General features: G+C 42.9%; 1 protein-coding gene across 13 annotated transcripts in view; it reads left to right on the top strand.

The window, feature by feature from the left end:
- Positions 1 to 13,387, top strand: part of NTRK3 (neurotrophic receptor tyrosine kinase 3) — a 589,676-nt gene that overhangs the window by 314,778 nt on the left and 261,511 nt on the right. For all 13 annotated transcript variants that reach the window (XM_081964827.1, XM_081964824.1, XM_081964825.1 and 10 more), the window contains one exon: positions 9,321 to 9,389. In XM_081964827.1, coding sequence (XP_081820953.1) covers positions 9,321 to 9,389 — 69 coding nt within the window. The remainder of the gene's footprint in view (positions 1 to 9,320; positions 9,390 to 13,387) is intronic.

Genomic DNA, 13,387 nt, shown 5'->3' with positions numbered 1-13,387 from the left:
ATAACCCAAATCTTCTTTAACAACTCTACCAGCTCCCCCGAACTCTGGGGTGCTGTCCAGGGTCCTGAGCAAACTCAAGCTTCGGAGTCTTCTTTCGTTGGGGGTTTTATTTGGAACCCTGACATTACCCTTAATTTACTAATAAGTTGTGTGTCATGCAAAACATGGCAATTCCCCCCCACCCACCCCCACCATCAACTCTGTGTTGGACCAGGCACTTGAAGAAGTTCATGTTACACTTCTAGTTTTATTCCAAGCATTTATCATTGGCAGCTCTGTGCAACTTATCCTCCAAATCAGCATTTTTTTAAAACAACAACAACAACAACAAAAAAGCTGGCAACCTGTTATTAAAATGCACCAGGAAACTTGCCTGTGCAGAAACAAACACACAGAAGTGTCAGCTGTGAAGTGAAAGCCAACCACTGAGGAGAAGGCCTGTTTGAAGAGGGTGGGGAAGGGACTTTGTTGTGGTTGTTGTGGTTGTTTTTCAAGCAAGCCCACCATCTCCAGGAGGAGGGGATGCTCAGGGTACCCTCCTAGCAGGCAGGTCCTACTGCCACCGCCTAGGACTGATCACAATAATATAGTTCGCAGCTTAATTACAGAGGCTCTTGTGGGTAAGTGTCATTAATGAGGCATCTGGCTTAATTTAGCTGAATAAAAATGCCTCTTAATAGTGGAGCTTTTTTGTGCTGGCGCTTAATTGAGGGAAAAACAAACATGCCATTTCCCTTCGCACTAAACTTCCATTTGCTCTGGATTTTCAAGGAGAAAAATCCTCTGGAAAAAATCTCAGAAGCTTTAAATAAAACGCAAAGAAACGTTGCCAGGCATCGGAGCACAGAGTTGCCTTCCCACATGCTACCTTGGTGAACGTTTCCTGCTTGTTTTCTACAAAAACCCATTGGAAATGATCCGGTACGGTTTGCTGGAAGGTTTTTGTTTTTCTCAAAACAGAACGCTTCCGCGTTCTAGCCCTGGCTCTGACTATCTGCCTAGTTAGCAGCTAGCTGCATGCATGCGTGCACACACAGATGTATTATAAACAGGGAAGGTGGAGAATACGTTCACCAAATAAGAAACCCTAGGACAGTGGTGTTAACCTTTTTCTTCTTGCGTGCTAAAATTGCGCATGTGCGCATGACAGTGTGTGTCTGTGTGCTCACACTCATAATGCAATGTGCCCCAAATCTTGCACTCCCCCAGCCCCCTGTGCATGTGACTCCCACTCCCAATTTTAGCAGGCCTCACTGAAGCCTCCTGCGACTGAAAATGAGGCGGGGGGGGCGCTGCACCTCTCCACGCTCCCCCCATGCATGGCTTGCATGCCCATAGAGAGGGCTCTGCATTCCACCTGTGGCACACATGCCATAGATTTGCCATCACGGGCCTATAGTATGCTCTACTCTCAGGCTCTTCAGTTAATATTGCCAGGGATGTGGCAAAAGTTCTCTATCAGTCTCTATTTTGGAGTTTTTTTGTTTGTTTGTTTGTTTGTTTGTATCCCTCCAGAAAATGGATGAGCTTTGGGCTCACCTCAGGAGTAGAAAGCATGCATTTTTTTCCCTAGTAGTTTTAAATCAAGGAGTGAAAACTTCTTTGAAAAACAGAGATTGGCAAAAGGCTCCGGAGTGCAGTATAACTCAGTTCTTGCACTGAATTATCAATGAGGCGGCCAAGTTCACTGTGTACAATATATCTGTCTCTCCATTCTGTCTGGCTTTCTACTTTTCAATTTCAAGGGAGAGATTTCCAGGGGGAATCCAAGGAGGACTTTTCTCATGGGTACCTTTTTTTAAAAAAATAATAATAATAGGGCTGATGGCCGCATTGAAGGAGGACTCTTGCGTTTGCAAAATTGCGGAGAATTTCTACTTCACTTGCACAAAGGATCCATCCCCTTCAGAGATTTCTGAAAAGACACTCGTCCCCAGCCCTACTTTGTACACAGTGAATAGCTTAAGTTCCCTTTGGTGAACGTTATCTTGGCATAGTGCGCTTGTCAAAGAAATATAAGATGAAAACTTGACTTCAGACTAACCTCTAATTAAAATTCTGTGCAGTTCAGGGAACCCCCAAATTCCACTTTCAGCTGGCCCCACCTGCCCCTCCCCTCCCAGGAGTCCCCAATGTGGCCCGTTTTGGATGCAGGTAAGTGCAGGGCGTGTGCGGATGGCTGGGGAGGGGGAAGAACAGGCCTACCGGAAATTTGGAAAGGCCAGAAATGAGCCTGCTTCCAGCCTCCAGAGGGCCTCCTGAGCCTGGAGAGGCCGTTTTTACCCTCCCGGAGGCTTGAGGAAAGCCTACGGAATCTGGGGTGGGCAAAAACGCCCCCCCCCAGTCATGGTGCAGGAGGCCGACTGGGCAACGCCCACCATGGCCACGTCCACCCAGCAACCGGGCAGAGAACCCCTTGCTAAGATTTTGTGAAGCCCACCCCTGCCCGCAAATGGTATATTTTTCAGACATTCCCCTCTCATCAGAAAAGAAAAAGGGGAAAAAATATTTCAAACTTCTTGGATTTACACTGAACTCAGTTTTGCCTAATCAGGGTTTGATTAAGCCAAAGTTGGTAAATTTACAAATGCATTTATACATTGGATGGACTTTGGAGACCATAATGGTAGCGTTTACTACCTTGGACTAAACACGCCACCTGATGACTTAGAATGCTACGTGAACCTAAGTTAAAAATTATTGTGTGGAAAATGGGACAGAGACAGTCAGGTAAAGATGGGCTTGACCCTTCTACCATAAACACTTCTGGGGACAGATTCATTCATTAGTTTGAAGGAGACAGGGGGCTACTTCTGCTTCCCATCATCTCAACGTTGCCCTCACATCCGTGCAAGCCAAGATTGAACTGTAGCTTCTTCCACACAATGTACTATGTCAATGTTCTCCCAAATCCTGAACCAGAAGGGGATTTGAATGCCAAAGACTTCAGGTCTCTCTCCCCTAAGCCTGTGATGTCAAAACTATGGCATGCGTGTCCAAAGTGGTATGCACAGCAACGTGGTCTGGCACACGCAGCATTACCCGTTCCTCTTCCAGGTTTCTGGTGTGCCTGTGCACATGACAATCAGCAGGACTTCATGTGTGTGACAGTGCAGGAAACTGGAAGAGCTGGTCTTCCATTTTCCAGCATGAGCATGCGTGCCAGCCAGCTGTTCGTTGCATGTCCATGCATCCAGTAACTGGAAGCCTAGTTGGCCGGTGTGCATGTGCATGTCGGGAACCAGAAGTTCATTTTCCTGCATGTGCATGCCCCCTGGGCAGCTCCTCTTCTAGGTTGCGGCACTCGATGCTGAAAAGTTTCACCGTCGCTTTCCTAAAGCCCTGAGCACGACCCACAGTAGCAGCTGGTGGCTTTGTGTGTGGAGTGCATGCAAAGAGTTAAAAGGTGATCTTGTTGAGGGCTGTGATGGCCTCGACTTCCCAGAGCTTGCTTCGTGACTTCCTCTCTCCTGGCTCCGAGCATATCCTTTAGCAGGCTGTGCCCTTAATGAGCCTCTGGGCTTCTTGCTCACGATTCACGCACCTTGCCATTTGTGGCGGCAAACAAGGTCACAACAAGAGGGCTTCATAACATGCAGTAGGGTTTGGAAAGAATGGTGCACAGGCGAAAGAGGGGAAGAATCCTGTGGCTTGTGTAACTCTTAGGAAGCATGTGTGAGAGATACAGTGTGAGTGAGAGAACAGTGGAAATAAGGGTGGTTTTAAGGAGAAATATAATATTTTGCACATTGGCAATGCAATAAGAATTAAAAGTTGTAGGTTGTGAAGCTGCCCGTGTATGTATACTGCAAGGGAAAGGAAGCTGATTCAAGCAGCACAAGTAAGACACAATTTGTTGAATAAACCACCGTTGGCTTCAGATAATGTGCTAAGCTGCTGATCGTGGTTTATCAAGCCCCATGGCTGGATTCTCGTAGTATGTTTCCTCAAACCACATTACGATTTCACACTCTTTCCTTATGCCAGAAACATTACAGATGACTCATATACAATCTGCTACATTATAATTTTGCAGAGTATGTGTACCAAAGGAGTTCTTTGCTATTCTGATTTTTATTCAAATCATAACGTCGAAGCATTTTTGCATAGAAGTATCACTGTTCCGGGGTGTGTGTAAAATAACATTGGGTCAAAAGATATAATATAAAGGGGAAGTTTCAAGGATATGTGTGGGACTAAATCTATAAGAGGTCCCTAAGGGGCCAGGCATAAGCGCACCAGCGTGCCTACCGTCCCTGTCCTACTGTCCCATTTATATCTCCTCTTTTTATACATTAACCTTTTTGCTTATTTATATCCATTTATTTGTGCCATTTTTTCATGTGTTTTCATACTTGTTTCCTTGTACTTGTTGACAAATAAATAAATAAATACATTTGAGATTTAGCAATAACAATAGCACTTAGGCTAATATACTGCTTCACAGTGCTTTGCAGCCCTCTCTAAACAGTTTACAGAGTCAGCCTCTTGCCCCCAACAATCTGGGTCCTCATTTTACCCACCTCGGAAGGATGAAAAACTGAGTCAACCTTCAGCTTGTCAGGTTCGAACTCCTGGCAGTGGGCAGAGTTAGCTTGCAATACTGCATTCTAACTACTGGGAGGGAGGGAAGGAATGAATAGCACTTAGACTTATATACTGCTTCACAGTGCTTTGCAGCTCTCTCTAAACAGTTTACAGAGTCAGCCTCTTGCCTCCAGCAATCTGGGTCCTCATTTTACCCACCTCGGAAGGATGAAAAGCTGAGTCAACCTTCAGCCTGGTGAGATTCGAATTGCCAAATTGCAGGCAGCCGGCAATCAGCAGAAGTAACCTGCAGTACTGCACTCTAACCACTGCGCCACATCAGATATTTACCTCAATGTTGAATGGAGTCCATTAGGGTTCAATCTTTCTTGGGATGACAACAACAACAAAATAACAATAATAATGTTTGAGAGGCCCATTAGAAAAAGTGTTTGCCATGGAAACTTGCACATTAAAAGAAGTAGCTTTATAAGAACCTCGTAAACATATGTTGAAAATATTTATATGGAAGAGATAAGAATATTCGTTTTATAAAAGAAAAACATTCTTCATGAGTTTACATCAAATTGTAGCAGAGTTAACCCATTGAAGAAATTTGTGAATGAAAATGGGTGGGATTTCTTTAACGATATTTGTAAATAATTCTTTTAAAAAGGCCAGCAGTGGAATATTATCCCCCATTTTTAAAATATTGTCAGGCATGCATCCTTACATTATATGTCCCAAAGGTGCTTTTTCAGGAGGCAACTGGACTTTCTTGTTTTTTCTTTGAAGATGTTTCCCTTCTCATCCAAGAAGCTTCTTCGGCTCTGACTGGATGGTGGGGAATAGAAGGATTCATTCACCAGCCAGTCAGAGCCGAAGATGTTTCTTGGATCTGAAGTGAAACGTCTTCAAACGAAAAACAAGGAAGTCCAGTTGCCTCCTGAAAAAGCACCTTTGGGACAACCGTGACCTGAATGACTGAGAATCTGTATAGACTTACATTATATGCTTAATGCTTTAAAATATTTGCTTACAAAAGTCTATATATAATGGGTCAACAAAATCAAAGATCTTTAAACTACATTGTGCAAATGAAAGATTCTTTATTGTAATTTCTCTCTTTCTGTCCCCTTCCCTCTCGCCTTTAAACAAGATATTTGCGCAACATATCTTGGAAAAAGAGTGAAGGGGTGGGGCAGTTGAGGATGCTGGCTTATCAATACTTCCTGGGGTAAATAGATTTCACACGTTAGGGGAGAGGTTATGCCTTTCCCAGCCAGAGTGGGGACTTATGAAGTTGATCTCAAGTTGCCATGGCAACAGTCTCAATGTGAATAACACAAAGATGCAAGAAACGAATTTAGGTTTCTTTTTCTCATTCCCTTGGTGTTAAAATTCCCTACTCTTGATTTCTGTAAAGTTGCATTTCTGGTATCTTCCCAGTTTTTGATAATACCACCTGCCACCTGAATCATTATGCTCTCCTCTAGTTTTAAGATGCTAAGGTTTGCATTGGATTACACCAGTAGTCCTATGATCTTCACTACAGGTTCAGTAGCAGGAACATGCGTGTCTGGGCATATGCAGAAGGTCCTTGTTGATGTCTCTGTAGGTGGGCGGAGCCTTGTGCCACTTCCACTACTGGTTCGCTTGAACCGGTGTGAATCGGCAGCATGCCACCACTGGACTACAAACATTGTAGAGTGAGAATCAGAATCAAAGCCAAAGATTCTAGAAATATGCTCTTCAACATATAGACCGCTGTTCAGTTGTTGACCTCTAATCAGTTGTTCTTAATCGTGGTTATGTCCAACCCATCGTGACCCCCATGGGCAACATTCCTACAGGCCTTCCTGTCCTCTACCATCCTCTGGAGTCCACTTAAGCTCACGCCAACTGCTTCAGTGACTCCATCCAGCCACCTCATTCTCTGTCGTCCCCTTCTTCTTTTGCCCTCCATCTTTCCCAGCATGAGGCTCTTCTCCAGTGAGTCCTTCCTTCTCATTAGGTGGCCAAAGTATTTGAGTTTCCTCTTCAGGATCTGGCCTTCTAAAGAGCAGTCAGGGTTGATCTCCTCTAGGACTGACCGGTTGGATCGCCTTGCAGTCCAAGGGACTCGCAGGCATCTTCTCCAGCACAGCCTACAAACATTTGATTGCCACAAGCAGGAACTTTGTTATGCCGTTCAATGGAGAAAATATTTGTTTTCTGTTTTTGTATGACTTTCTTTGCTGATGATTAAAATGGAGTGTGGGATATTACTGGGGTGATGTACACAATTTGCATCCTTTTATTTTTAGTAATTTGCATGATGATGTCACTAAACAAACTATGTAATTGATGCACATTATGTCATTCAAATGTCAAAGTTATGTTATTATGAAAATGAGTTAAAACACTGCAAAAATTTGATCCATGCATGCAAAGACTATGGAATTTAAGAGTCTGTAAACTGGTCTGGTTACTATGCCATTAGATACCATAAGCCAGTTGTTCCTTAGCTAAAGTTGTTTGAGAAGAATGATTCTTTCCAAAGAAGTTAAATCAGTGAAATCTTAATGACTTCCTGTTGCTGGGGGAAAAATATATATCCTTAACTGCAGAAACGACTGAAAGAACTGATGGAAATGGCCGTGAGTGAAGGGGTGTTCTTTTTTAAAAAAAAAAAAATCTATGCTGTGAAAACAAGCAAAAGAAGACTTACATTATATCATTTAGGCATTTTTTTTCCTTGACTCTTTAAAGTTCAAGTCATTGCCTAATGATTGCAGAGTGGAAAGGGTCCTCTCAGTTTAACTGTCAATCATTGCAGGAATCCAAATTAAAGAAGATAGGGCAAAAAGCTGGATGCTCTTGGACTCATCCAGTGGAAAAGAAACCAACATTTCTCTTTATAATTGGCTCCTCTGACAAAATGTTCCAACCGATGGAAGCTTCCCTTCACATTCATCCAGAATTTGCCTTCCCGTAATTTAAGGCTGTTATTTGGTGTCTTGTACTGATGATGGTTACTCTGAGCTGATAGAGAATTGGATGCAAGTTATTACTCAACGATCATACTTGCATGAAGGGACGCAGTGGCTCAGTGGCTAAGATGCTGAGCTTGTCAATCAGAAAGGTGGGCAGTTCAGCGGTTCGAATCCCTAGCGCCACGAAACGGAGTGAGCTCTTGTTACTTGTCCCAGCTTCTGCCAACCTAGCAGTTCAAAAGCACATAAAAAAATGCAAGTAGAAAAAATAGGAACCACTTTTGGTGGGAAGGTAACAGCGTTCCGTGCATCTTCAGCGTTTAGTCATGCTGGCCACATGACCATGGAGACGTCTTCGGACAGCGCTGGCTCTTCGGCTTTGAAACGGAGAGGTGCTTGAAACGGAGAGGAGCACCGCCCCCTAGAGTCGGGAACGACTAGCACATATGTGCAAGGGGAACCTTTACCTTTACTATATTACATTAATTTTCCTCATCGCTTTGCGTTTGTTGATTGGATTTACAAATTTTGTTAAGCTAGACTTTGTTAACCATGATTTGTTAACCGCAGCAACTAGAATCACACGTAGTGTGATTGAGTACATTTGACACCTAATGCTAAAATCAAAACAAATCACATTGGAACTTAATCACTGTGATGTACGAAACTCGATAATTACATTTGAATTGGTGGAACAACCTTGAAGATTATGTTAGTATTGTCTCCTTATGAAGATTGAAAGAACTACGGTTAAGAGAGAAAGGCTCCTTTAAGATCATAAATGTTCAAATTATATCCAGATATTTATGTACTTTATGTGTTTATCCATGGACATAACTATATATTATTTATAACAGATAACTTTAATAGTGAACTATTATTACTCCATATTGCTCATGTATTGACAATGAATTAGAAGCAACGAAACTTACATGAATTGCCTGCGCAATTTGGAATAGTAAATATTTTGGAATGAAATAGGTAAACAAAAAAACCCATAAAGTAACACATAGTTGCTAATATGGATAATTTCTGTTAGTTGCTGGATTCTGATGAATGTATTAAAAGAAATATTCTGAACATAGAACTTTGCTTTTAAAAATGGCTGGAATATATATGCTATTTTGATCAATATTTGCTTAGGTAGTGATTCTTCTTTCCTTTAAAAAATAGATTACAAATTAATCCTTGGAAATAGCAGCTACAGATTCTTCCTAATTTAATAGCATTCACGGTGGCTCAGTGGCTAAGATGCTGAACTTGTCAATCAGAAAGGTCGGCAGTTCGGGAGGTTTGAACCCCTAGCGCCACATAATGGAGTGAGCTCCCGTTACTTGTACCAGCTTCTGCCAACCTAGCAGTTCAAAAGCATGTAAAAATGCAAGTAGAAAAATAGGGAACACTTTGGTGGGAAGGTAACAGCGTTCCATGCGCCTTTTGGAGTTTAGTCATGCCGGCCACATGACTTCGGACAGCGCTGGCTCTTTGGCTTTGAAATGGAGATGAGCACCGCCCCCTAGAGTCAGGAATGGCTAGCACATATGTGCGAGGGGAACCTTTACCTTTCACCTCATCCATGCTCAGAGAGAATGTTTCACATGCTGTCAATTTTCCCTCAACTTTATTGTTTTCCTTTTAAGATTTAAATGGAAGGGGAATTCTGGTTTGATTCCAAACTTGTCATGTTTTTAGTTCTAACAATTTTTGGCTTTTCTGTTTGTTTGTTTGTTTCAACCTGCTTGCAAAGGGGAACGAAGTTGCAAAGAAGCAGGGATGATGACCGATTTGATTGTAAATTCTTTCTCTTTTTGTTCCCAGAAATCTCTCAGGTAACCGGCTGACCACTCTTTCGTGGTTACTCTTCAAGACGCTGAGGCTTACAGAACTGTAAGTTTTCATTCAGGAGGAGCTTACCTGAAAATGAGAGTGGAGAATCAGAAGGGATAATTTTTTAAAAAATGGGGAGGGGGAGGATTGCTATGAAAAATGCTGGTGATGTCACCACCACCTCTTCTGAAATATTGCCAGACCTGGAAGCCATCTTTTTACCTTTGGGACTTCAAGCCTGCCACATTTTCTACTGTGGGAAAATGGGAGAGGGGATTATACAGAGTGCGGATGATATAAAGCCATAATAACATTATTTCTCAAAAAGGCAAGGTCATCTGGCCCTGCAGCTGCAATGAGAGGACTAGGAGGCATCTCCTGTTTTGGATGGTACCTGATTGGACCATGTGATGGACATGTGGGTGCTGGGCAGGGACTTGAACTTTCTTTTGGGTGGGGAAAACCTGGAAACTTTCAGATTCAGGTTTTCCCAGATGTGCCAATATGACATCTCTAATAAAATGGAACTTTGAGGAACATCATGCCTCAGAGTTTTATTTTGTTAGGGATATTACTTGCAACCCTGACAAATATATCATAAAAAGTTTTCCTATTTGCAATGACAGCTAATCTGTAGATGCAAAAACATCAAAGAGCGGCTTTTCCCAACAACTGGCAATTGCTAGTGGAGCCTTAGGATTCTTATCAATGGCCAGACTGGCTTTGGAATTTGGGCATTTGAAGTCCACCCACCAGGAAACTGGCAATATTGGGATATGCTTCTGTTAAGTAGCTGTTCCAAAGGTGTAACCCTCCCTGCTAAATTGTACCGAATTTCAAAATGACAACCAGAGTGGATTATTCCAGGAGTGGAATTATCTGACACAGAGTTCAGAATAGCTCATCTATCTGACACAATTTGACCCAGATTCCCTCTTGACCAAGAAAGATTTAAATATTGTAACTTGGGGAAAAATGAGGCCTTTGAACTCTGATGCTGGAGAAGACTCCTGTGAGTCCCTTGGGCTGCAAGGCGATCCAACCGGTCAGTCCTAGAGGAGATCAACCCTGACTACTCTTTAGAAGGCCAGATCCTGAAGAGGAAACTCAAATACTTTGGCCACCTAATGAGAAGGAAGGACTCACTGGAGAAGAGTCTAATGCTGGGAAAGATTGAGGGCAAAAGAAGAAGGGGACGGCAGAGAAGGGGGTGGCTGGATGGAGTCACCGAAGCAGTCGGCGCGAGCTTAAATGGACTCCAGAGGATGGTAGAAGACAGGAAGGCCTGGAGGAACGTTGTCCATGGGGTCATGATGGGTTGGACATAACTTCTCAACTAACAACAACAACAATTTGGCAAAGCCTTTTATAATCAAACCACAGCCATATTGCTGTTGGTTTTGCTAGACTTCAAAATATTGAATGCTGATCATTCAACAGGCACTGACTGGAATCTTACAAGCTACCTGACAAGCCTGCATTTTTGTGCCAATAGCCTTGGCTGTGTTTCTGAGACTCTTTGGCCTCCTTCGTTGCAACAACTGAAAACAGGATTCCGACCATTGTAGAGTGATAGTTTAGCATCTCCTTCAGGACCTGTGAAGTCCTTCAGGATTTAGCAGGTTTGTAGCCTTCTGAATTATAGATAAAGCATCTAGCCCTGCTCAGGAAGAATCAGCGGACATGAAATCAATGGAGTGCTGCCCTGTTAACCTATTTTCTTGAGTTTTAGCCATAGTTGTGCATCAGAAATAAAAGCATCTATATGATATGTAGGATTCATCCCAGAACATCACAGGAATATCCCATTCACCCTTACCTGAGATCAATTAAACTGTAAATGAGAAGAAGGGAGGGAGGGAGGGAGGGAGGAGGAGGAGGAGGAGGAAAAAGTCAGAAAGTCAGTGTGTAATCATCAATGTACTCTCAGCATATTTTATTACTATTTGTCCTTGCTGTCAAGTGGTTGAATGAAGAAAATATCTATGGCCACATTGGATAGATGAAGCAATGCTCATTCTCAGGGAGGGCATTTGGCTAAAACACCGACATTGGCATTGAACCTTCCTAAGGTGTTCTATTTTACTGTCAAAATATACAATACAACACAACACTACAGCAATAACAGCTACAGTGTTGCTTTTTTTCTGTTGCACATCTGACCATCACTCTGAAGTCTCCTTTGCCATACACACTTCCCAATGTGAAAACACTCCTTATCTTCCATCTTCCGTCTTTCCTTTGGTATTAAATAGAAGCCAGGGAAGATAAGAAAGATTGGAGAGACATGTTGTTCAGTCCCTAAGTCCTGTCTGACTCTTCATGATGCCATGAACCAGTGCAAGTCAGGTCCCCTCATTCTCCATTGCCTCCCGAAGTTTGCCTAAATCCATCTTCATTGCATCGATGACACCATCTAACCATCTCATCCTCTGCCATCTCCTTCTCCTTCGGCCTCCCATCTTTCCCAAACATCAGGGTCTTCTCCAAGGAGTCCTCTCTTCTCATTGGTTGGCCAAAGTATTTGAGCATCAGCTTCAGCATCCGTCCTTCCAAAGAACAGTCAGGATTGATTTCCTTTAGGATTGTCTGGTTTGATCTCCTTGCAGTCTAAGGGACTCTCAACAACGAAAGATGAGACATTCAGATAGAGCTTTTGGCCGTCTCAGCTTCACATAAAGGGAAGGAACAGCATCTCCTCGTCATGAGAAATCTGTAACCTGCTATTTTTTCTTGGAAACACAACCATAAAAGCAAAGATGCTTTTAACAGACTGAAGAAGTCAGTAGAAAAACAAATTCAAGAGTAATGATCTTTTAAACTTTTATTCAACAAATGACATGCTCAAAGTAAATACTCATGCCACGTTTCTGATAACCCAATCATAGCCCTTTGCTTTCTCGGGAGTCTTTAATCCTTCCTTGAATCCTTCATTGTAAAACAAGCCTCTCTCCCTGCTTGTCCCATCTCCACTCTTTTTTCTTCTTCTTCACTACTCTAAGAAAAATTAAAAATGCTACCTTAAACTCACTTGCCCTTTCCAAAAATAAACTCATGCTCAATCACATCTCCTGAGGAGGAAATTTCCAGCCTGGGTCCAGTTCCAGCTTCCAGCTTCATAAGCAGATGGCCGCAACTATAAGAAAAATGACTTTGAAAAGCATGCTAAGAATAGAATTTCCCCCCCTCCTCCTACATGGAAACGTAGCTTTTGTAGTTTCTTCTTTGTTGCTTTAGTCAAACTAGCGCCATGGGAAGACATTCATCCTCCTGATGCATCAGGTTTCAACCAATTCGACGAAGAAGAATTTGTGATTGAACTTCTTTCTCGTTCCTTTAGCACCTTTGGCAGACTTTTCCTAGCTGCAGAAGGATGTTCTTGGTGAAGAATGGTTGTAGGATTTGGGCTGGGCTAGACTAGAGAAAAGAAGCAATAGGGAGTGACATCATAGCAGTATTCCAGTATTTGAGCGGGCTACCACAAAGAAGAGGGAGTCAACCTATTCTCCCAAGCATCAGAGGGCAGGACAAGAAACAAGGAATGGAAACTAATCAAGGAGAGAATCAACCTAGAACTAAGGAGAAACTTCCTGACAGTGAGAACAATTAACAAGTGGAACAGCTTGCCCTCAGAAGTTGTGGGGGCTTTATAGCAATAGCAATTGCACTTGGACTTATATACCACTTTACAGTGCTTTACAGCCCTCTCTAAGTGGTTTACAGAGCCAGCCTATTGCCCCCAACTATCCTCATTTTACCCACCTCGGAAGGATGGAAGGCTGAGTCAACCTTGAGCCTGGTGAGATTCGAACTGCCAAATTGCAGACGGCTGGCAGTCAGCTGAAGTAGCCTGCAGTACTGCCCTCTAACCACTGTGCCACCATGGCTCATAAACCTCATCCCTGGAGGTTTCTAAGAAGAGACTGGACTACTACTTGTCTGAAATGGTATAGGGTCTCCTGCTTGACTAGAAGACCTCCAAGGCCCCTTTGAGCTCTATTCAATTCTATTCATTTCCAGGTGTGTGCAGAGTTGGAAAGCATAATGATGCAAGTAAG

The sequence above is a fragment of the Natrix helvetica genome, assembly GCF_964273705.1.
Source record: "Natrix helvetica genome assembly, chromosome: 12".
NCBI lineage: Eukaryota > Metazoa > Chordata > Lepidosauria > Squamata > Natricidae > Natrix > Natrix helvetica.
This window is presented reverse-complemented; position numbering and strand designations above follow the sequence as displayed.